Below are 22,704 nucleotides of genomic sequence, written 5' to 3'. Positions count from 1 at the left end.
TTGAAATAAAAATCCGCGGATACGAACATTACGTTCTAGAACAGGCACACACCGCCACCTTCAGGTAACTTGACTGGAAATTAATGTCTTTTACAGTGAGTGTGACACAAATACAAGCCAGAACCACACATTTGCAATATATATTTTATTACTGAGTACCATTCTTGTAAAAATGTAACAAACTACATTTAAAATACTCCAGACATTATATTCATATACCAGTGTGCACTGTATCATCTTAAACAAAGTAATTCTATTCTTGTACAAAAATATAGCATGTGCGGTGCAATATGTAAAAACTAAGTTAGTCTGCGCATCTGCACTACACTAGTAGGAATGGAAATCAGGCATATTGCTAAAACGATATGAAAGATCATCCCCTCGAGTGCACGGCAGGCTTTTTCCTGCGGACAACGTCTGAAATTCATCCGTGTCCAGATTCTCTTCTGGCAAATTGACTCCAGTGGTGGGTGAGACCTCCGACATGGTGTCCCCTGACCCTGGTTGCGAGTAGTTAGTCCAGCATGTGGTGGTGGCTGAGGTGCTAGCTGAGGAGAACATCCCCTCTGTCAGGCTTGACGAGTTGAAATCGAAGGAGGATGACGATGATGAGGAAGAACAGGAGGCGGGTGCTGCGCGCGGCTCGTGGAGATTGAGCTTGGACACCAGAGGTTTGCCTATGGTGACTGTTTGCCTCTCCTGAAGCTCCTCTTCCAGATTTGAGTATTGGTAGTGAAGACAGACTGTGAAGGTCAGGTCTTTCTGTAGAGTAGAGTAGAGTATAATTTATTGATCCCGAGGGAAATTAAGGTGTCAAGTAGCATACATACATAAATACAGAAGAAGACACAGACATCACACACAACATTGCACATATATCCACCATACATAATATATTCACAGGGCAGATCTCTCTATCCCACGCTAACACACACACACACACACACACACACACACACACACACACACACACACACACACACACACACACACACACACACACACACACACACACACACACACAATAAAATAAATGTGACGGACAGATGGGGTTATACATTTCCCTAGAGAGAGACATAACAAATCCACAAAAAGTCAAAGCACACTATTTAAAGCGTCTTAAATCCTCAAAGGATCTAACCTTTAGCCTCTGAAGTGCCTTTAGACGAGTGAAGAGCTTCGGGGCTTCTGGCTGTGGTAGGAGCTGTGCGATTGGAAGGATACTCCCAGCCTCCAGGAGAGTCTCTTGGTTGGTATGTTTGAGATCTATCTCGAGGTCCTAGTGCAAAAAAGATCATATGTAATAATAATTGAGTTTGTTTTTGGATATGGAATCGGTGTATATATATGCAAATATGTACATTCAAATGGCAACTGACAAGTTGTGATACAGCATCCGCATTCAGGGCGCCGGATCAAGTTTTAAAGTGGTGGTGCATTTTTTTCTTGATTATTTATTTCTAAACATTTTTACTGCTGCTGCGCTCCACTCATTTGTCTGCAGGAAAAAGCTGAAAAGGCCTCATATAGGGAAGCCAAAAGTGGGGATGTGAATGCACCACTGCATCCCTCTCTCCGGCACCAATGCCACAACATTGTCTGTTACCTCAGAGAAGTCGGACAATTGGGCAGTGCAGTGGTCTATTTCCTTTGGTTTCTCCAGTATCCTGGTGTAGATGATCATGAGGTTGGAGAACTCTGCTGCGAACCCCAGCTGCACTTTCACGCCACATTCAAAGTGTAACGTACGGCTCTCTGGCAGCACTATTGGACAAAAAAGAAGAAGTCTCTGAATAAGCACAGTCACAGAGATATCAATGACAACAGCGTGACTCACAAGGTTTCCATAAGAGTAAGGTGATTTCCACAAGCCCAACCGAAATAAAAATGGATGTCAAGTATCAGGGAAAACCCCAGTGGATTGTTAATCGAGTTAACTTGACATATCCTTCTGTGCTTGTATGCTTCTAGAGCTAGTGTCTATTTCCGTCTTAAGGCTTATATTTGCGCAAAGTCTACAAACCACTTCTATTGTTACAGGCATGAAATTAACTTCCCTATTGGGGATTTTTGAGGATATCATGCTTTGTCCCTGTTCATGACTGAAGCATCTGTGCCAGTAATCTTGCCATTTCAACACCAACATCTAATTCTTTCATCTGTTGTTTTCAGATGGATAGATGATGTCAGACTACTACTTGTACTTAGCCAGGTCACGCCCTCCTACCGACGCAACACCTTTAGCGTTGCTTCTAGTCAGGCCAGGAGCAATACAAATATTGTTTCTGAGCTCCGGAAAAATCAGGAACTCCTCCCACTTTGTCGGGGAGCAAACAACCAGTAGCAAACCAAGGGAGGTAGGGCAACCATGCCGTTTGGGAAATGTTAATTGTTATGCTCTTGGTCAGACCAAGTCTCGAAGAGATTTGAAAGGCGATGATAATCAGGCTAACATGTACTATCTTTGCTGCATATCGGTGATGTAAAAGGGTATGTTTCAGGAAGGATACAGAGGTGTGCTCTATTAGCACTTTTTTCAGAGTGCAAAACCACATCCTGTAGCACTTCTACTACACACGCCTAACTATGTGTAACATCATACTGCTCTTATTACTGTCTGTAAACAAGAAGGATAGACTGCGCTGAAATTGTTTTTTAACAGAAACAATTATCTGGATATCTAGGCATTGAGAATCATTCCATCAAATCAAGACATATTAAGCAATATGCAGGCATTATGGAGGCATAATTTCTGAGAATGACAGAAATTATGCATTAATGGTGCATTCTTTTGAATCTCGATTGTCGGAAACTCCGGCTTCCGCCTCGGAAAAGTGCAATAGAATGGGTACTCAAATCGGGGTTCCGAAACACAAACTCGGAGCACTTCGGTGTACTCCGAGTTCGTTTAACATTAGTGTTTTCAGACATTTGTATTGTCCCCAGCTGTTGCAATAGAACGCATTTACAACAGTTGCTGGGAGAACAACCTCAGGTCTACCAACAGCCGAGTTTCAAAAGAATGAGCAGTGTGAGTAAGTCATTCCAAACCACTAAAACATTCGAAGTTAAGTAGTTCATTCCAAGTATTTTTAACAGCCAAGAGCCAATTTAGCGGAGTCTTTCCTAAATTCAAAACAATGGCCAGACATACCGTACATATACTACTACACACAAGATACATCACAGCCTAACATTACTTAGCAAATGTATTCATTCATTCTGCCCTACAAAGGCAAGGTGCGTTAACTATGCCAACATTGGGATTAAATATTGAAGTTACTGCAAATTTGACATAGCAATATCTCTAAAGAGGGCTACATTTTTGGAGAGCAGACAGAGGACAGTGCTATATGTCAAGCCAATATGCTGGTTAGAAAATTCCATCATTGCACTACTGATGTCAAAGTCAACCTGTTTCAAACTTACTGCTCCCTCTTTATACAGCGCCTCTCTGAATTAGATACAAGAGGGAACGTCTACTGAAACTGAAGGTAGCTTACAATGACTGTCTCAGGATTCTCCTAAAGAAACCAAGGAGTACTACAGCAAGTGGGTTATTCTGCAATTTAGGTCTAACTACTTTGACACTGTTAAGAAATCTGTGCAGGAAAGGGTCAAAAAAGGTACTGCAACTGGGCTGCCTATTGCCAAATTTGATCTTTACGTGAAAGTTCACTAAGTAATAAACAAATATTTTCTAGTATGGTCCAATTACAGTCATTTTTGCAGTTAAAAATGTCTATTTGTGGACATTCAAAATGGCGGACCATGGAGAAGATCCCCCTTTTCACGTATGACAAGTGCAATTTTTCCTGTCAAAATGAAAACTTAGAATCTGATGGTGGTGGTAAGTATTCATGGAGAAGGTAACATTAGTGAATGGGCAGCATGAATTCTGGAAATAAACAACTAAAAATCTCACACAGTGTCCCTTTAAGTTCATGATTAGGCTTGACTGTGCAAAAAATGAGCTTATTGCTCAATTGGTTGATCCGAGCCATAGCTCTGTAAGATATATGCCCACTATCTGGGAACACTGGTATGAGTGCCTTCACTAGCTTCCCTTTTTTATTGTATGTGTATTGTATTGTTTGTTGATGTGTGTATTGTAATCTGTCCAATGTGGGCCCTGAGCCTGTAATAAAGTTTTAGAAGTTTATATATAAAGTTTATATTTGGACATAAGGCTTTGCCACTAGATAAAGGATAATAAAGCCCATTTTCATTCTACACTCAAGTTATGTAGTTACTGCACTTGGCCTTTGTAGGTTAGCAATGTGCTATGCCATTTTTGCATGACGGTTTTCTGGATGTCTCACCATGAGCGATGGCCCACTGCAGGTTGCGTGCTGAAGTGACAGGGCAGTCGGTACTCTGGATCTTGTCTGTTAGCGCTCGGCGCTCTGACAGATTACTCCGCAGCTCCAGGGCCTGGCGGCCTTGTGTGATCCTGCACTTGCCCATGTCTGCTCAGACGGACAAACACATAATGATGTGGTGTGTAAATCCTAAACAATATTCAATTCAATTCAGTTTATTAAGGACCATGTACAATTAACTAAAACATAAATGTTGCCATTTCATGCATTGTACCAGAGTTAGCCACAGGCTAATTTATATCGGCAGTCCATAAAATCAGAATTCATCATTAGAAGTCTGTTCTATTGGACCAGCAAAGTTCTATGTATTTCCACCATGTGGAATACTGCTGATGCACGAATAGACCAGACCGCGACATGAGCGATTCCAGTGACAGAAGTAATTCACTTTGTATTGAGTCGCTGGTGACAGAGGAGATAAAAGAGGTTTGGGCGCCTAGATGCAATTTGAGCGACAGTTTGTAATTGGGCCACAGCAAATATTATGCAAATGAGCTATGACGCGGCTCTGCATTCTGCATTCGGCTTGCATTCTGATTTTAAAGGATATAGGCCTACTCTGTCTATTGCTTATATATCACTCTTGCAGCACAGTTCAGCAATTCTCTGTCGCAGGTATTCGGCCGGTAAGTCAACATCCTGGTGATAGACAAAAACCAGGTGGATCCCAACGGAAGGTGCTGACAAGTCAAGGGTAGCATAAGCACTACAGCAACAAGTTGAAATGACATGGACATTGTCATTTCAGAAACTAGGAAATCTCACCTTCCCCCACTTTATCCAGCATCACAGTAACTTTCTCGTCCTTCATCAGTCTCTTCTTTAAATAGCTTATGAAAATGCCATTGGACAGGTCATCTTTATTCATCTCATAAGCCTCCGCATCCACACACCTGGAGTTGGACAGGATTTAAACACGCGTGCACACACACACACACACACACACACACACACACACACACACACACACACACACACACACACACACACACACACACACACACACACACACACACGTATTTAATATATTATTCTTAAAAAATGACCTTTCAGTAAAGAAGGATGTGTAAAACCCTATGTTTGTCATGGAAGACCTCTCTGATTGATAAACTGAAACTCTGTTATCTTGGCAAAGATTGGCACAGTGACCCAACCACAATATAGGTGTGGTTTATAGGTGTGGTTTTCACAGCATCTAAACATACAGGCATATACTAGATGCTGTGTGTGTGGGTCTCTCTCCCTCTCTTGCGCTCCCAACTATTGAGTTGTTTTGGCTGATATAATATGTCTTTGATTTGACTGGATTCATCCTGTATAACTTACAGTAGCCTTGTGTTAAGTGTAATGTTTAACTTGCAGTTCATCATTAAATTTTCATTTACCATTCATTCATTTGTATCTAACCCAGCCAGTCATTCGTTTGTTAGAGAATAAGTGGATTAAGCAATTCTTTACAGATGGGTATCATGACATAGACTTACGTGGCATAACCGAACACTATGTTTGCCGTCACTTTCCAAGGGCCAGGTTCTGGTCTGGTATCATCATTTAGGTTCCTTCAAACACATAGACAAGATGCATTGTCACATTCATGCTTACTTTTTGACAGACATTTACAATAAAAGGATGATATAATTCTCACATCAACTTGTAGTAAATACCAGCATTTACAGTGTGAGGTTTAAGAAAACCATCACGTCCGTTTTGAATACTCAATGTTCATGTACTGTCAGGCTAAGGTAAATGCCCAACTTCAAAATGAAGCAAAAAAAACATGTCCATTCAATGTAATGAATGGACTTTTCCTCAAAGGGTTACTGTATCCCATACTTCCAGAAGCTGTACCTTTTGCGACACATGTCCAACAGAAAGACGTTGAGGTCGGTTTGCCGCTCCTGCATCCGCTGCAGTACCCACTGCACCCACAGGCAGTGCTCTGACGTGTAGGAGGCCGGAGCGTCGATGGGAACCATGAAGCTGTTGCCGTAGTTCTCATAACCATGACCAGCAAAGTACAGAAGACCTAAGGACATGATAAGGCAAGTGTTATATCAATTTACATAAAGCATACACTGAATCGACATTTACGATACTGTAGTAGCATTTCCGGTGCCAGCGATATACAGTAAACTTGAAGAGTCAATCTCTGTACTGACAGAGGGTAGTTGTTATCAAAAAATATTTCAAGATTCAAGATTCAAGATTAGTTTATTACGTCTTATTATAGGTTTGAAGCCTATAAAGAGTAAAAATTGTTGTGTTTTTCTTGTGTCCTCAAAAAGATTTTAAAAATAAAAATAAAAAAGAGCTGAGGGGGGGGGGGGGTGGAAAAAGTGCAAAGAAAGTGCCTTGTTGTCTTCAGCATGAATTCAGTAATCTTATTGCTTGGTGGAAGAAACTACTTTGGAGTCTGGTAGTATGAGATTTCAGACTTCTGTACCGTTTCCCAGATGGTAACATAGTAAACAGTCCATGGTTGGGGTGACTAGGATCAGCCAAGATTTTCTTTGCCTTCCTGATGCTCCTTCCCTCAAATAGCTTTGAACTACTAATGAAAACAAACAGTCCTAATTCACTTCTTCCTGATTCACTATCAATTTAATGACTTACTGTACGGTATAATAAGATTCTAGGTACAGAACTCGGATAACAGCAAACAAAGGGGATGACTTTACTAAGACATAGTATGCTATAAAATCTGTTCTGTAAATGTGGGACAACTATATTACAGGTGTAGCTGTAAAAAGGTGTGCAAATAATGCATACACCTTAACATACTGTAGTAGATCATTGCATAGCAAGTGGATATTCGTTTGCAATATTAAAAGGGATGCAGTATATATTAGTTTGATTACTCCACAACAACACTTTGTGCTGTACACATATACATACTGTACATGCACAATACAATTTGCAGTGCACTTTGGAGAGTCAAATTCAACACTCAGTGTTGAGTATACTATCTTCAGTGTTGTATTGATACTGCAAAATGTACTGTTTAGTGTCCACCACAAGCAGAATGACTTTGGTAACCATAGACACCCCAATCAAACATTACTTGTATGTTGTTTGCCGCATCCTCAATTCTTTAAAGTCTATTTTAAAAGCAAAAAAAAAAAAAAACAGTGTTATATTGCTCGCAATACAGTAATGATGCCATTGGCATTGTCGAAAATGTTATGTGTTTAATGATGGTGTAATACGTCCTAAATGTTTTACATGTTTTGTGGAGATCACTCGACTGCAAAGAAAATCTACAATTGGGTACTAATCTAATTAGTAATCTAATCTAATCTAATCTAATCTAATATAACTTAGTTACCATAGACGCCGCGGTCGAGCAGCAGCAGGAACTCGGTGACGGCGCTGTGCATCTCCTGGCGGTTGAGGTCCAGCAGGGACACCACCTTGAAGTCCAGCTGCCGCAGCAGATTGGTCAGCTCGTGCACGTCGGCCATGGGGGCACGCAGCTGCCGGTGGTACAGGTAGTTCATGTTGCCGATCAGGAGGGCCACCTTGTCCGTGGCTGCAAGTCAAGTCAAGTAAAGTCCGCTTTTATTGTCAGTTTCTTCACACAGCTCATACAGGGAAATTTAAACTATGTTTCTCTCTCTATAAGTACTTTCAATGTCCCTGTAATTTCAGGTTCCCTGCATGCAAGATACTGTACAAGAGGTGTTGCCATGTACTCATGGATCTCATTCATGATGAGCAATGAAAAGTTTTTGCTCACAAAAAGTACCAAAAACAACAATGGAGGACGTCTTCTCAGTAAACGTCTTCTCAGTAAATAGGGCAGGTTAACCAAAAAGAGATAAAGAGTGAAGGAGGAGTGCACACAGATGACAGAATTAGTATCGTCATTTGGGGGATAAAGTTAGACTTTTGCGGCTTTTAAGGCAAGATGCATCAGACCTTTGCGTGTTTGGTAGAGAAGCTATGTTAAGACCATTAAACAGTCATGTTTATGGGAGATATGGGAGCACTTTACCATAGAAGTTGCCGAGCTGCCTGCCAGGGCCCATGGAGCCATCTGTAAAATAACAACTCATTAAGTGATATGATATGTAATAAACTGGTCCATGAAATATACAGTGCCCTCCATAATTATTGGCACCCCTGGTTGAGATGTGTTAAAAGCCTTAAAATAAATTCAGTGTTTATTGCAGAAGAATACTGTCACACTGAAAATTTTAGGAAAATGTAGCCTTCAACTCAAAAGAATTGTAGGAAAATAAAAAAAATCCCTGACTAAAAAATAATTATTTTTCATTAAATCACCTGTTCCACAATTATTGGCACCCTTAACAATTCCCAGGAAATAAATATAATTGAAGCATTTCTGTCATTTCTACAGTAGTTTACAAAGTTTACCAGAGTATGTAGGAACATTTAATTAGTAATTCATCACTTCCTGTTTCCCTGGGGTATAAATATGACGTGACACTGAGGCCATTTCTCTTATCCACTCTTAAACATGGGAAAGACAAAGGAACACAGCATACAAGTGAGGCAGATGTGCGTCGACCTTCACAGGTCAGGCAGAGGCTACAAGAAGATTGCCACTCAACTGCAGCTGCCCATATCTACTGTGAGAGGAATAATTAAGAAGTTCAAAACAACTGGAACAGTGGTAAACAAGCCTGGACGAGGACCCAAGTTTATTTTGCCACCACGCACAGTGAGGAGGATGGTAAGAGAAATCAAAATATCTCCAAAGCTCACTGTTACAGAATTACAACAAATGGTAGCATCCTGTGGTCACAAAGTCTCCAAATCAACCATCAGGCGCTGTCTACACGCCAACAAGCTGTTTGGGAGGCATGCACGGAGAAAACCTTTCCTCACCCACAATCATAAACGCAAACGTCTGGAGTTCGCCCAGCGGTATTGGGGCTTCAACTGGGACCGTGTGCTTTGGTCAGATGAGACCAAGATTGAGATTTTTGGCAACAAACACTCTAAGTGGGTCTGGCGTGCCACGAAAGATGCGCATGCTGAAAAGCACCTCATACCCACTGTGAAGTATGGGGGTGGGTCAGTGATGCTGTGGGGCTGTTTCGCTTCCAAAGGCCCTGGGAAGCTTGTTAGGGTACATGGCATCATGAATGCTTTGAAATACCAGGACATTTTAAATCAAAATCTGTTGCCCTCTGCCAAAAAGCTGAAGATGGGTCGTCACTGGGTCTTTCAGCAAGACAATGACCCTAAACATATGGCCAAATCTACACAGAAATGGTTAACCAGACACAAAATCAAGCTCCTCCCATGGCCATCTCAGTCCCCAGACCTCAACCCCATTGAGAACCTGTGGGGTGAGCTGAAGAGGAGAGTACAGAGGAGAGGACCCAGGTCTCTGGATGATTTAGAGAGATTCTGCAAAGAGGAATGGCTGAAGATCCCTCTTTCTGTCTTTCCCATCTTGTGAAACATTATAGGAGAAGATTAGGTGCTGTTTTGTTGGCAAAAGGGGGTTGTACAAAATATTAACAACAGGGGTGCTAATAATTGTGACACACATTATTTGATGTCAAATAATTATTTCTTTATGTGGGATTTTTTCCCCACTGAATAAATGCACTTGTATTGAAGGTTGGATTTTTCTCTTGTTTTCCATTAAGGTCCCATATTATTTAGAGAAAAATAATAATAATTGGAAGCTAAAAAACACATCTCAACCAGGGGTGCCAATAATTATGGAGGGCACTGTACGTAATGGATACATAAAGACTTCTATAATATAATATGGACATCCATCATCACCTATTTATAGCAATATGGTAATGCAACAAATAAACCAGGAAATAGATTCAACAAGCCCATGTCATCATTTACTGTATGCCCTGCTTCATGATGAGACACTTGGCAGAAAACTGTGCTATTGAATCAATATGGTCTGTAATGTCAGAGTCAGTCTTCGGGCTAATGTCCAGCATTTCTTTAAGACATGCACACATATAGACATGGCATGCATACATGTATAAAAAAACGACTTGCCTTCCTCGTCATATTTCCAGTTGGCCTCTTGCATGGAACTTGGGCCTGCGGAGTAAAACCATAGAACCAACTATTCATTCAAAGTAATGCAGTGCTTGAATTGTTTGTTGATGATCTCTTACACAGAATATGTTTTTTTTCTGAATGGGTGGTGCTCACCGATGTTAATGTTGACCTCATTGCTCCTTGTCTCATGATAGAGATTGTAGACTCTACAGTAATACTTTCCCCTATCAGCCGTGGTTACACATGGTATCTGTAAAAAGAAAACATAGAAGCAGCTTCCTTAGTCCATGAGAAAACTGCAATATTGGACAATTAGGCCATACAACAGAAAAGTTGCAGTGGCCACCACCCACTGGAAAACCTCTTACTTCAGCTAATAACATGCTTTGCACATATTTTGCACATGACATGAAATGCATAGCTCGATAGAAAAAGCTGGAGAAGAATTACCAATTTATTACAAATTCAAACTTTGGCAACCAACCCACACCCAGACAATACCCAGGACTGCTCAGTTTTGCCACATTTCACATGACATGTGTTATGTTCATTTTTACAGCAAGGTCTAGAGACCTACATCCTATGCAAACCATCTAGAAAGCCAACTTGCCAACACAGTGGCGTACAGGGACACTGCAGTGCACATCAGTAAAAGCAAACCTAAGCCACCAACCTGTTTTATATTTATTTATTTAGGAGATAGGATAGTGAAGGAGAGACAGGAAGCGAGTGGAGAGAGAGAGATATACGGGGAGGATTGGTAAAGAACCCGGGCCGTATTTGAACCCGGGTCGCCAGCGTAGCAGTCCAGTGCCCAGCCGTTAGAGCCACGGCCGGGCCATCCACCCACCTTTAGTTTATTTCTGGTTGCTGATGCGAGTGGCTCCTTGTTGCGGTACCACTGGTACTGTGGAGGAGGATTTCCCTCCGCAAAGCACTGAAGCAGCATGGCCTCCCCCTCAGACAGCGACTGGTGAACGGGCTGATACGTGATTCGCAATCCACTTGTTGCAGAGAAAAAGCTGCTACTAGCCTCTTAAAACACAATGAGAGAAGTTACAAAGTCAGTAGATTTCAGGTACAGTATTGGTGACACTTAAGAAACATTCAATAGTATTCTTATAAAACAATAACACAGCTGTGGCAAAATGAAACAGACTGATATGGATACAGTACATATAAAATACTGTAGATCACCTGAGCTGGAGTTGCCTGACCGGATCACCCGAACAGGTGCCCAGTTGGAAAAGATGCATCTCTCCCCATGGTTTACACGACAGATATAGTGTCCCTTCTCAGCCACCGTAAGGAAAGGCACCACTAGATCGGGTGCATTCCCTCCAGGTATCTATAACACAGGTATGCAAACAGTTCACACACATCAGAAATCTTTTCGCTTAGGACACCGTGGCCGTGGCCTAATGGTTAAGGACCTGGCCGTAAGATCAGATGGTTGCACGTTCGAATCCCACACTTCTGCAAGTCACTTTGGACAAAAGCGTCAGCTAAGTGTAATGTAATGGCATGTGATGTATGGTTTGTTTCTGCCTACGTAAGAACCCAAAACACTAACTTTGTTCAGATCAGTGGACAATCTCTGTTTTACGCCATCATAAGATGAAAATTCTTTTCAAAGTTACACTTCAGTCCAGAAAACAAACACATTATATGATGTGATAGTGCTTCCAAGCTTCATATCATCATCATTACAACTTTAATCTGTTTTGTAATTATCCTCTTGTAACCTATTCTACCTATGAACTAGGGATGACGAAAATGTCAAAAAATCGACTGACATTTATGATACCCTGTCCTGCCCCGCGTCTTTCTCTGCCCGTGAAAAAAGTCATGCCCCCATTTTACAATGGCTAGGCTCCTGTCACACAATGCTAGTTTGTGCCCTTTGTACTATACATGTTCCCTAATCATTGTCCCCAAGCCTACTTGTGGAGGAACAAGGGTTTTGTTTTGAGGAGAAAAACAATTGGTTTGCCAGCACACCCACGCACAGGCACACCTTAGGCACAACGTCGACCTTCCATGCAACGTGGCACCGGGGGCGGGGGGGGTTACCCGGCAGAGAAAATGTTAACCAGTTAACGTTGATCCGGTCAACTACTGGTTAAACAGCTACCGATTAACATCCCTACTATGAACAATCATCAAAAAAATACATTTTAAAAATCGTGGGGTGTATCTAAGGAAGTGTAGGTGAAAAATTGTGATACGAACCAAATCATGAGTTGAGTGTATCATGACAGCCCTACTCCGTATTCAGTATTGGTTTCTTACCTCCTCTTTGCCTCTGAACCACTGGTAGCCAAGCCCTGGAGGACCTGATGCTCTGCAGCTCAGCACCACTCTGCTGCCCTCCGGCACCTGCTGAGCCTGGGGATGCTCTGTAACCTGGATCTGCTCCACTGGACAACACGGAAGGAAGTGAGATAGACAAGAAATGATCAAACGTAATTAGAAGATTATTAGTCATATAAATAGTAATTAGTATAACACTGCTTGCTTGATGACATATTCTGTTGGCATTGTTTACATTACATTTTGCAGACGCTTTCATCCAATGTGACTTGCAGAGAGGACATGCAAGCAAGTATCGAGTGTGTGGAGTCAATACAGAGTACAGTAGTATACAAGTACTGAAGGACAGACATAGTGCAGCAATATATAAATTGTGGGGAAGCTATTGAGTGTGCAAGCCCCATTGCGTTCCTCCACCAACCGTTTAGCCTTGGCCTCGACTCACACAAGGGGATCCCAGTCAAAACGGTTTTCTGTCACTGTCCCTCAATGGTGGAATAAGATACCAGTTATTACAAGAGCAGGATTATCCCTCTCAACCTTCTCAAGAAACTTGAGAAAGAAACAACTAAATTTCAGTTTAACTAAAAAAAATAACTCAATTTAACTCAAAAATAAATAGTAGAGCTGGTTACAAAGTCCTGTAAAAACATGTTTTGGGGTATATGCCATCATTTTAACCGTGTAATAACCAAAAAAAAAGAAGAAAAAGAATATCCTTCCTGTGCACACTTCTCACTGCTCTATGCTGTCTAGCAAATCACAATAGAAACAAGGAACTATTCACTTTTCTCTGAAAGGTCATGGCTAGTCGAGTTCCTCTGAAAGTCTATATTCAACCACATTTTGAGGCTCTTACGCCCAGCACCATAACCCTCAAACCAGCAAGGGGTTACTACAGGACATTGCTGTATGTACATGACACAGCACATCTTCAGCCAGGGTTTACAACAGGACGTTGCTGCATGTAAACCATATGTGGCAACCACACGCTCTTCTCAAGCAGGGCAAATAAAATACATATTTGGTGTGGTAACACAACTAATATGTGAAAGTGAAAGCCCATTAGGAAACTCCAACTCCCATTGTCATTGTGACACAGCACTCCACAGCACACAAGTGAGCACTGCACACAACGAAATTGTATTTATGCCTCACCCGTGCAAGGGGGCAGCCCCTAATGGCACCCCAAGGGAGCAGTGTGGCGGGACGGTACCATGCTCAGCGTACCTCAGTCATGGAGGAGGATTGGGGAGAGCACTGGTTGATTACTCCCCCCACCAACCTGGCGGGTCGGGAGTTGAACCGCCAACCTTTGGGCTACAAGTCTGACGCCATAACCGCTTACCCATGACTGCCCATCTTCTCAGGCAGGGCAAATAAAAAACATATTCAGTGTGGTAACACACAACAAAATATGACACAGATAACTCCTGAGTCCATCTTTTACAGATACAGGAATTATGCTGTATAACAGGTTTTCATGGTTGGTTTCAAATGGGCAAGACTAAAATGCCCTCTCATGTCAGAGATGTGACAGTTTGTTTCAGTAACAATGAATGGGTGGTACTGCAACATATTCAGCCTAAAATTATACACACTAGAAACAGAGGCTTGTATTTACACTTTCACAACCTATTACAGACTTAATTTGGGAGTATATTCAGGACAGCCATGACCAGATAGTTAGGGAGGTGTTCTTGGACTCGGAAAAGAAGAGGTTTGAATCCCACATTATCTGTGGCTAAAGTAAGTTCCATTGAGCATGGTGCCTAACATAGGTGCAGGGACTGTAAACTAATACCTACGTTTCAGCTGAATATAATAGTGTACAAAAAAGAAGTCAATTTTGATGTATTGTATTATGTCTTCTTATCAATTCAAGTCTTAAGTTATCTTTTCAAATCTTTAGTTCAATCTTTGATAGTAAAGCATGTCACACACCAACATCCATGTGACCCTCTGATGAACACAAAAGTTACATCATCAAAAATGTCAGGAAAAGGATACAACTTTTCCATGTCTGAAACAAAGGAAAAGCAAAAACTTGAACACCAATTTTGACTGTATTAACCCATTCGATTCCCGGCCCGGGTCCTTTGCCAGCCCTTCCCTGTCTCTCTCTCCCCACTCGCTTCCTGTCACCACCTTCACTGTCCCATCATAAATAAAGTCAAAAAGACCTAAAAAAAATATATAACATTAGAAGTACCAGCGGTGGTGAGATAGTCCAGGGCCTGGTGGTGCTCCATCTTGCGTAGGCACTGCAGGAGGAAGGCCAGGGTGCAGCCGCGCTCCGTCAGCCTGTCCAGGAGGCTGCGGCCCGGGCTGCCGTCACAGCTCATCACCTGCAGCGAGCAGTTGGTCAGCTCACTTTCGCTGTAGGGACGGCAATACATGGTGGTGACACTGTCAATATTTACTTCAGTAGAATTGGAGACCCTACACATCATCCCCCAGCTTGCAGGTGCATCACAGTGGGACAAACATCACTGAAAATAGAGGCTGGAGCACACTGCAGCATAGATTTTAGGCTTCTATTATGTGCAAACAGTAGTAATGTGCAGAAACATTTCCTACACTCACTTGTTCACCTTATCAGGGCTTGTAACACTCACCAACGTAATAACTTCCCACCAACGTAATAACCATGCCAAGGTAATAAATAGTGTGCATTTCAAACGTAATAGCCCGGCCAACGTAATAATTTCCTGCCAACGTAATAATTCTTGCCTCTAGCTAACGTAATACACAGCTTCCTGCCAACGTAATAAGTATTACATTGGCAGAAAATGATTACGATGGTGGGAAGTGTGACACCCACCAACGTAATAACTTCCCACCAATATAATAACCCAGCCAATGTAATAAAAAGTTAAGAATTACTTTACTTTACTACGGCATTTTTCCCGGGGCCCAGGGCCCTCCTATATTGGTGGTGGGGGCCCTATTGTGACCTTGGCAGGCTGTATGGAGGGGCCCTATCAATGTCTTGCCCTGGGGCCCTGTGTGCAATTGTTCCGCCACTGAGTCAAATGAATAAAATAAAAACATAGCCTGAAGGTTAATTACCTGCAGCGGAAGCGGGGATCATCCTTGGCTGCTGTAGCCAGCTGTTTCCATCCACACTTGGCATTGTCCAGCAAGGCAGCAAGCCCATTGCGGTGAGCCTCGCTCAGTGTTCCCACACCCTGGTTCCAGTCAGCCATGCCCGTCATTCATGGACTCTTGGCTCTCTCCACAGCTATGCAAATATTTACAACAGCACATCTTGAAAACCAAAGCCCCACCAAAGGTTTTGACATAGGCTACATTTTAGCAGACAGCATAAATAGGAGATAGCAGAAACATGATCAACTTCCTGAAACAGAGAGGAAATCAACATGTCCCTGGGCTTTAACATTAATTAGTTTGTTAGTTCCACTGGCTAGGCCTGGCCTATGTATTACCAGAGAAGGTAGAAAGGAACCTACAGAAGAATCTTTGGTAGGCTACCATCATTAGTAGTAGTAATTACAAGGCGTAGTAGTGGTCATTCCAAACTTTCAAGTGCATTCATTAAAGTTAGTTACAGTATTGTTGTCGTTTTCCATTAATCAAAACTCAAGGTTCGATTTACCATTGATTTTCTGATAGAGAGGTCTCGTGCAGCAGCCCAGTCTATCGGGTGTTGGCAACAACTTTGCATGAGGCAACATTTGGCTACATTGTAGCGTATTAGTGTAGTTCTATCCCCCGGCTCAACCGATTGTATAATGTAGAAGAGGCATACTCTTGTCGTCCCCACGGCTTCATCATTCAATAACGATCGTACATTTCATTGATTGCCATCAGGACGATGTGTTGACAGGGAAACCAGTCCATCACAAAATCTTAGTTTCACTTTTAAAAAGTTATGAGTATATGCGTAAAGATTCCCCTTATTTCACACCCATCAATCAAGAGTTATTATGAAGAATAGAGCATGCTGACATAGAGTAAGCATCACCATCATACACAACTGGACAGTTTTAATACCTACGTAGAGTTTTGACCACTCTCCCGAAATCTTACCTGTGCGCAAGCGGACTTCCGGGAAATCCACAACCCTGCTTTCTTGTTTCTGATTGCTACCGGTATGTTCTACCAGTAACAAATCTTCTAGCAGACTCTAAACAAAAACAAATAAATGTTTTTAATCTCTGCCGGTTGTTTCTCTAATTAAGCTAAGACAAAATAAACTGTTTGGCTGACTTCACTTGCAAATCCACTTGTCATTTTCGTCGTGGGTCACATACCACAACTGGCAAACGTCAAAAATAGTGGTGGTTGTGTGGTTGGTTCCTCTTGATTCATTTGCATATCAGTCATCATTTCCCCATTTAAAACGACCATTTTACTTTCACCTTCAAATATCACTCCATTACTATTGATTATAATTGAAAATCAGGGCGTTCCCGAAATCAATTCCTCGCCAGATCACGTCATTTTGACATTTGATTACAAAGTTAGAGGCAATTTGTCACATCATTGATTTAGTCCAACGAGGATGAAAAAGTTGTTGCCCAACTTTTGACAAGTAGGCTACTGCTATGCAAGTGGCACACAAGTCTGTCTGAAAAAAAAAACTTTTATTTCAGGACACAAGCAAAATATTTTTGGGGATACTGACTGAAATTATAACACAAAGGGCCATGTAGATTATACTACAAACTCCTCTTTATTTATTTTTTTCCACAAAACTGCACACACAGATGAAACATCACAGTGGTAAATAACAAAGGAAGATTGAAAATAATGTTTAAGATTGTTTGTTTCAAGAGGACACCGTAAGCCTAATCTAAAGGTCTCGGGCATGTTCCAGGCATATCCAAATAATCATGTTGCATGGAACACCATAACCAATTTCAATCATTTGTAACATAATGTAAGAATGCAATTTGACAATCACAACACCATTCTTTCGACGGATCTCTGAACGTAAAACACAGCGGCCAGCTGTTTGTGTGGGTGATCCATTCATCATGTAATGACATCTTTATAACTTTTTCTCACAAAGAGAAAGCAAAAAGTTCTTTGAGTTCTATCCAAAGAGGACTAGTGCATCCTCCTACATTTTTCTGCCTTTGTGTAATCTATTGAAGCGCCACATGTGCTCTTTCCTCAGTAACCGCCAGTATTCGCGACTATCAGGCTCCATCTCAGAGATCTTCTTCGGGGCACCCAAGTTGAGCTGAAACAACCTACAACACAGAATTTCACAACTTGAGCTTCAATTCAATTTGAAGACAATGTGAAATATTCAGCATTAAATTCAAAACACTTTTAGCATTACAATTGCCATCATTCAATGCTCTATTCTGGAACAAACACAAACGCTCTCATTTTTAAATAAACACTAAACACTACATGTCCATCTTGTATCTCTGTGAAATAAATCACTTTGTGATATGAAGACTTATTTAATTACCGACCACATTTATTCACTCACACAACACTATTTATTAGCAGTCAATAATTGTGCATGTCACACACAGTTTACAGCCATACAAAGTTATATTCTTTCTTCACCAATCAGAAGAAAGTGGCATAACTGATGAGTGGTTATATTTTTTGCCTGAATTGACAGTTAGACCTTATTCAGAGAACCCAATCAGTATTCAGCACTCCTTTGCAGGATATTCAGTGATTTTTTTTTTATTGATTTTTTTTTAAAGCATTGTTCCTTCCTTCGCAACATGTCATCATGCATAGGCGTATCTATGACACGCTGATTTGAACCCACTATGGCGTGTGTCCAATACGCATTTTCAAGTTAAGTCGTGCTCCACAACGCCCTGTGACAGGTAAGGTTTAGGGATGGTTTTGGTTTAGGCACAATTTAGGTAGAAATTCACCTAATCTCGCTGTTCTTGGCAAAAGTAAAGCAGCAGAAACATTGCTCACTCCAAATACCTTATGCCTCAATTCATTGTAGTTGGACAGTTTCTTAGTTTTACTTTTTAGACATCTAAGTGCATTGAGAAAAATGATGCAGGGATGGTTACAGAAGGCTTGATGGAGTATAGACTTGCATTCAGGTCTTCCTATCATGAACATACACAAAGTAGCCATGGGACACTGCACATCAAACAGCTACAGTGAAAATATATCATACCATTCTGGATATTCCTCCGGCGCCTTCAGGACAGGATCTTCTCCTTGCTTGAACACATTAACTCCAACAGCATGCGTGGTCAGCCGCACTGGGTCTTTACATACTTCTGGGCCTTTAAATGCTTCTTTGGCCATCCCTTTCCCCTTTGCTTTGGCAGCTAGATTGAAAGATAGGCAGAAAGCAGACAGGGATATTATCCTACAATACATCAATCTCACACACAGCTTCATGTAGCAGGGTTACAAAGAGAAGATCCAAAGTATCAGAATCTTATACAAAAATAGGCAAAACACAGCTGAAATGATTCATGAAGTTAGCGTATACGTCTAATGACAACCCTTCCCAGCAACCAAGGTCGCTTGTAGTAAACATGCAGACTGCAATGGACACGCAATACGTACCAACTTTCTTAGCATATCCTCGCGTTTGACAAACTGACAGGGGACTGAACACAAACCGGTCTGCATATAGGCCTACAGAGATTGTACGAGAGTGTAAATTCTTTACACAACACCAAAATGCATTACCAGCCATTTCAACAGCATGACATGCCCAGCATGTAATGAGCATCCGATGTGCACACAGTTCCGGTCGTTGAAATATGGTTCCTGCTGCAACTGTTTAAATATTTCACGTTGTGTGTGTACTCTATTAACTCTACTGTATTAAATGACACTAAATTAGAATTGAATTTCCATATCGTTGCTGTAAAACAAACAAACAAAAGCGGCACTGCATTTATAGGGCAGAAAAGCTCAAATAAACGTGACACAATACTGTACGCAACTTCCTGTTTTTCATTTTCCTTTCCACAATGGCCGAATACGGGAGCGTTCAGAAAGGTTCACTAAAACTGAAAGGATTGGGCGATTTGTCATCCGCGAAGAAGTAAGTGCTAGCGTTTAAACAGTAGTCACAAATAGTAAGCGCATTGAATAACATTTACCTGCGAGGAAACGTGAACAGAACTCAATTTGAATCATAGTTCACTGGTGGCAGCTAACCATATGATGATTCCCTGATTGACGCTCCCAACTCAGGACGCTCCCATTTCATCTCGCTCCCACTAGCCAGACTATCGGTACCACCGCCATATGACGGAGCCAGTTATCTTGTTGATGTTAGTTTTTTGTTTCTAACCCTAACCTTAACCCTAAACCTAACCCTAACCCTAACCCTAAATTGCTTGTATGTGGCAGTATATGATAATACGTGAAATATAATCGGGTGGGACCGCACGTCCGGGAGTGATAGAAACACCTGGGACCGCACGTCCGGGAGCGATCTCAGTTGGGAGTCTCCATCCCCTTACCCATATGATTAGCCAAACATTAGCATGTGTGGCACTCCAACCAGAAAACCTGAAACAATAGTCTGTTTATTTTATTTGACTTGTCATTTAGTGACTTCTATGAAATTATATGCCGTTCTTTTCAGGTTGGAATGTGATGTACTGGTTTGGGGGTAGCATAAGGGATAATTTGAGCGCACCTACTAAAGTAAACATCGTTTTAATTAAAGAATGTTTGAGTTTTTTGTTAGGCCTACTGACGTTTGAAGCTAGGCGATCAATTTACCGTGTTCCTTTGTGTGCAGTGTATTTCCAATTATTTTGTGTATTTTATTTTAGGAAGAAGAAGAAGGACAAAGAGAAGAAGAAGCTGGGTGAGCAACAGATACGACAATCTCAGACATCACAAAATACAGAGGAAGAAGAGACGAAAACCTATGTTGACAAGAGAACACCTGCTCAAATGGCTTTTGATAAAATTCAAGAAAAGCGAGTAAGTATGTTAAAGCAGGCAATGGCCGTGCCATTTGTAGTTAATTTTTCTCTCTCAATGTTGATACAGTGCAAACGTGGACTGGGCTGTTCCACTTTCTTCAGCTAAATAATTGAGGACTTTGAGGTATTGTGATGAATGTATTAATTTCTGCAATGTCTAACCTCTCAACAGCAAATGGAGCGCATTCTGAATAAAGCCTCTAAGACACACAAAAGAAGAGTTGAGGTAAGTAATGCTGCTTTTGGAGATGCACTGCATAGGCCTATTGTGTTTTCCTGTTGTTAATGGTGTTGGCCTAATATTTCTGATTACATTAGATCATGTTGGAATTGCAAATGTTCTAGTTGGCTTTTGTTTTATATTCATATTGAAACTTGATGAATCTACTGTATTAACACGCATTCACTTATATAGCACAACATATCTACAAAGTTGAGTCAAAGTTGTCAAATGTTCTACATAAAACATCTAATGAGTTGACCTGACTTCTCTTTTCTACATTGAAGGAATTCAACAGACACCTGGACACCCTTACTGAGCATTATGACATTCCCAAAGTCAGCTGGACCAAGTAAAAAGGATAATGCCCCCATGGAGGAACCTTTGGACTTCAAGAAGCTTGTTTATTTATGGCTGCAGTTGATGCACTCTGAATGGAACTGAGAGTTGTTTCCCCTCCTTTTTGAGAGCGAGTCATCGTAAATGCTGCTGGTGAAAAGATTTTACTAGTGATTAATTGTGTGGTAAGATTAGTTAATTTCCTTGTAGTGAATAGGCTTACAAAAAATATCTGGAGGGCAAAAAAAAGAGGGATCAATTAACCTGTGTTCAACAGGTTAATTGATCCCTCTTTTTTTTGCCCTCCAGATATTTTTTGTAATGCATTTTATGATGTTAATTACCCATTTATGAGTCCCGTATCAACATGAGAAGAGTGGTTGATTGTATCTACGTTTTACAAAAAGTTGTTCGATTACATTGTTGCAATTGTATGGCCTCAATAAAGAAGTGCCATGGAAAGTAAAGTTTTCTTTCTTCTATGAGTTTTATTGAAGGGTCATCTTTAATTTGATATCTTAAAGGCGCACCGTGTAGGATGGTGGCCAGAGTAGGTATTGTGCTGCTCATTGAAATTGTGCTGCCTATTGCCAAATTTAATCTTTTCATGAATAATTACTAATAATAAACTAATATTTACCTGTATGACCAAAGTATAGTAGGTTTTGCAGCTATAAGTGGCAGACCATGGAGAAGATCCCCCTGTTCATGTATGAAAAGTGCATTTTTTTCCAGTCATAATGAATACTTACAATTTGATGGTGGTGGCAAGTATTCTTGGAAAAGGTAACATTTGTGAATGGGCAGCATTAATTCTGTAAATGAATTACAAAAAATATTACACAATGCACCTTTAGGCAAAGTGTGCATGCAGACATAGACATTACTGGTCTGAGTTGTACTCATGAAAATAATGTAGAAAGATCACTCATGGTCCACTACAAGTACTTCTGTTGTGATTGTTCCCTGTGTTAAATTGATTCAACAGTCCTAATTCACATGCTTATGGTGAAGCTGGAAGTCCAGACTAATCTCAAAGGTCCACTGTATGTGTGTAGGTGTTCATTATACCAATATGTGTTGTCCATTCCCCAACTGGGCCTTTTTCATTTATATTTACCTTACCACCGCCATGAATTCAAAATATTCAAGTTACCACATTGAACTATATTATGATAATAATGAGATCTGGGTCGACTCCCAACCTGCAAGTTAAGTGGGGGGAGTAATTAACCAGTGCTCTCCCAGTTTCCCAGTTGGGCTTTCACGTTCACTATACACATAGGTAACTATATGTCATATTTCTGGTTCATTTGAAGAAGGAAATGTCACTCAGGGAATCTTACCCTAATATTAATAACTAGTCACTGACGTAACCTTCATACTCAGGATAGCCGGATCAGACAAAGCTTACAAAATGTAGTGCAATACAAGCCAAAGAGAAGTCTCACTAACAAACGCTGACCTGCCTGTTTATTATTTTCCAGCAGATGGCAGTGTTACTTTATATTTGGGACAGTCC

The 22,704-nt window shown here is 41.1% G+C and overlaps 3 protein-coding genes across 4 annotated transcripts; 1 reads left to right on the top strand and 2 right to left on the bottom strand.

Annotated features, from left to right (window-relative positions):
* Positions 1-137: 137 nt before the first annotated feature.
* Positions 138-17,013, bottom strand: malt2 (MALT paracaspase 2). Of its 2 annotated transcripts, none has more exons than XM_063200166.1 (17): positions 16,755-17,013; positions 15,774-15,945; positions 14,914-15,080; positions 12,681-12,808; positions 11,586-11,736; positions 11,239-11,423; positions 10,542-10,638; positions 10,383-10,427; positions 8,377-8,418; positions 7,708-7,911; positions 6,231-6,408; positions 5,867-5,941; positions 5,148-5,275; positions 4,323-4,469; positions 1,607-1,764; positions 1,142-1,279; positions 138-762 (listed from the first exon to the last, which is right to left on the bottom strand). In XM_063200166.1, exons 2-17 carry the CDS (start codon positions 15,917-15,919, stop codon positions 328-330), a joined length of 2,424 nt encoding a protein of 807 aa, XP_063056236.1. In that variant the 5' UTR covers positions 15,920-15,945; positions 16,755-17,013; the 3' UTR covers positions 138-327. The 2 variants fall into 2 exon arrangements, with proteins under 2 accessions (XP_063056236.1, XP_063056237.1); XM_063200167.1 differs by lacking the exon at positions 16,755-17,013 and adding an exon at positions 16,723-16,754.
* Positions 17,014-17,381: 368 nt separating this feature from the next.
* On the bottom strand, positions 17,382-19,613 carry mrpl54 (mitochondrial ribosomal protein L54). The gene is made up of 3 exons (XM_063201140.1): positions 19,239-19,613; positions 18,838-18,994; positions 17,382-17,923 (listed from the first exon to the last, which is right to left on the bottom strand). Exons 1-3 carry the CDS (start codon positions 19,405-19,407, stop codon positions 17,791-17,793), a joined length of 459 nt encoding a protein of 152 aa, XP_063057210.1. The 5' UTR covers positions 19,408-19,613; the 3' UTR covers positions 17,382-17,790.
* fam32a (family with sequence similarity 32 member A) lies at positions 19,609-21,649 on the top strand. The gene is made up of 4 exons (XM_063201141.1): positions 19,609-19,725; positions 20,468-20,621; positions 20,796-20,849; positions 21,131-21,649. Exons 1-4 carry the CDS (start codon positions 19,652-19,654, stop codon positions 21,197-21,199), a joined length of 351 nt encoding a protein of 116 aa, XP_063057211.1. The 5' UTR covers positions 19,609-19,651; the 3' UTR covers positions 21,200-21,649.
* The last annotated feature ends 1,055 nt before the right edge of the window (positions 21,650-22,704 follow it).

Source organism: Engraulis encrasicolus, chromosome 6, assembly GCF_034702125.1.
Source record: "Engraulis encrasicolus isolate BLACKSEA-1 chromosome 6, IST_EnEncr_1.0, whole genome shotgun sequence".
Classification (NCBI taxonomy): Eukaryota; Metazoa; Chordata; class Actinopteri; order Clupeiformes; family Engraulidae; genus Engraulis; species Engraulis encrasicolus.
The sequence above is the reverse complement of the archived record's forward strand: the minus strand, read 5'-3'. Positions and strand labels throughout refer to the sequence as shown.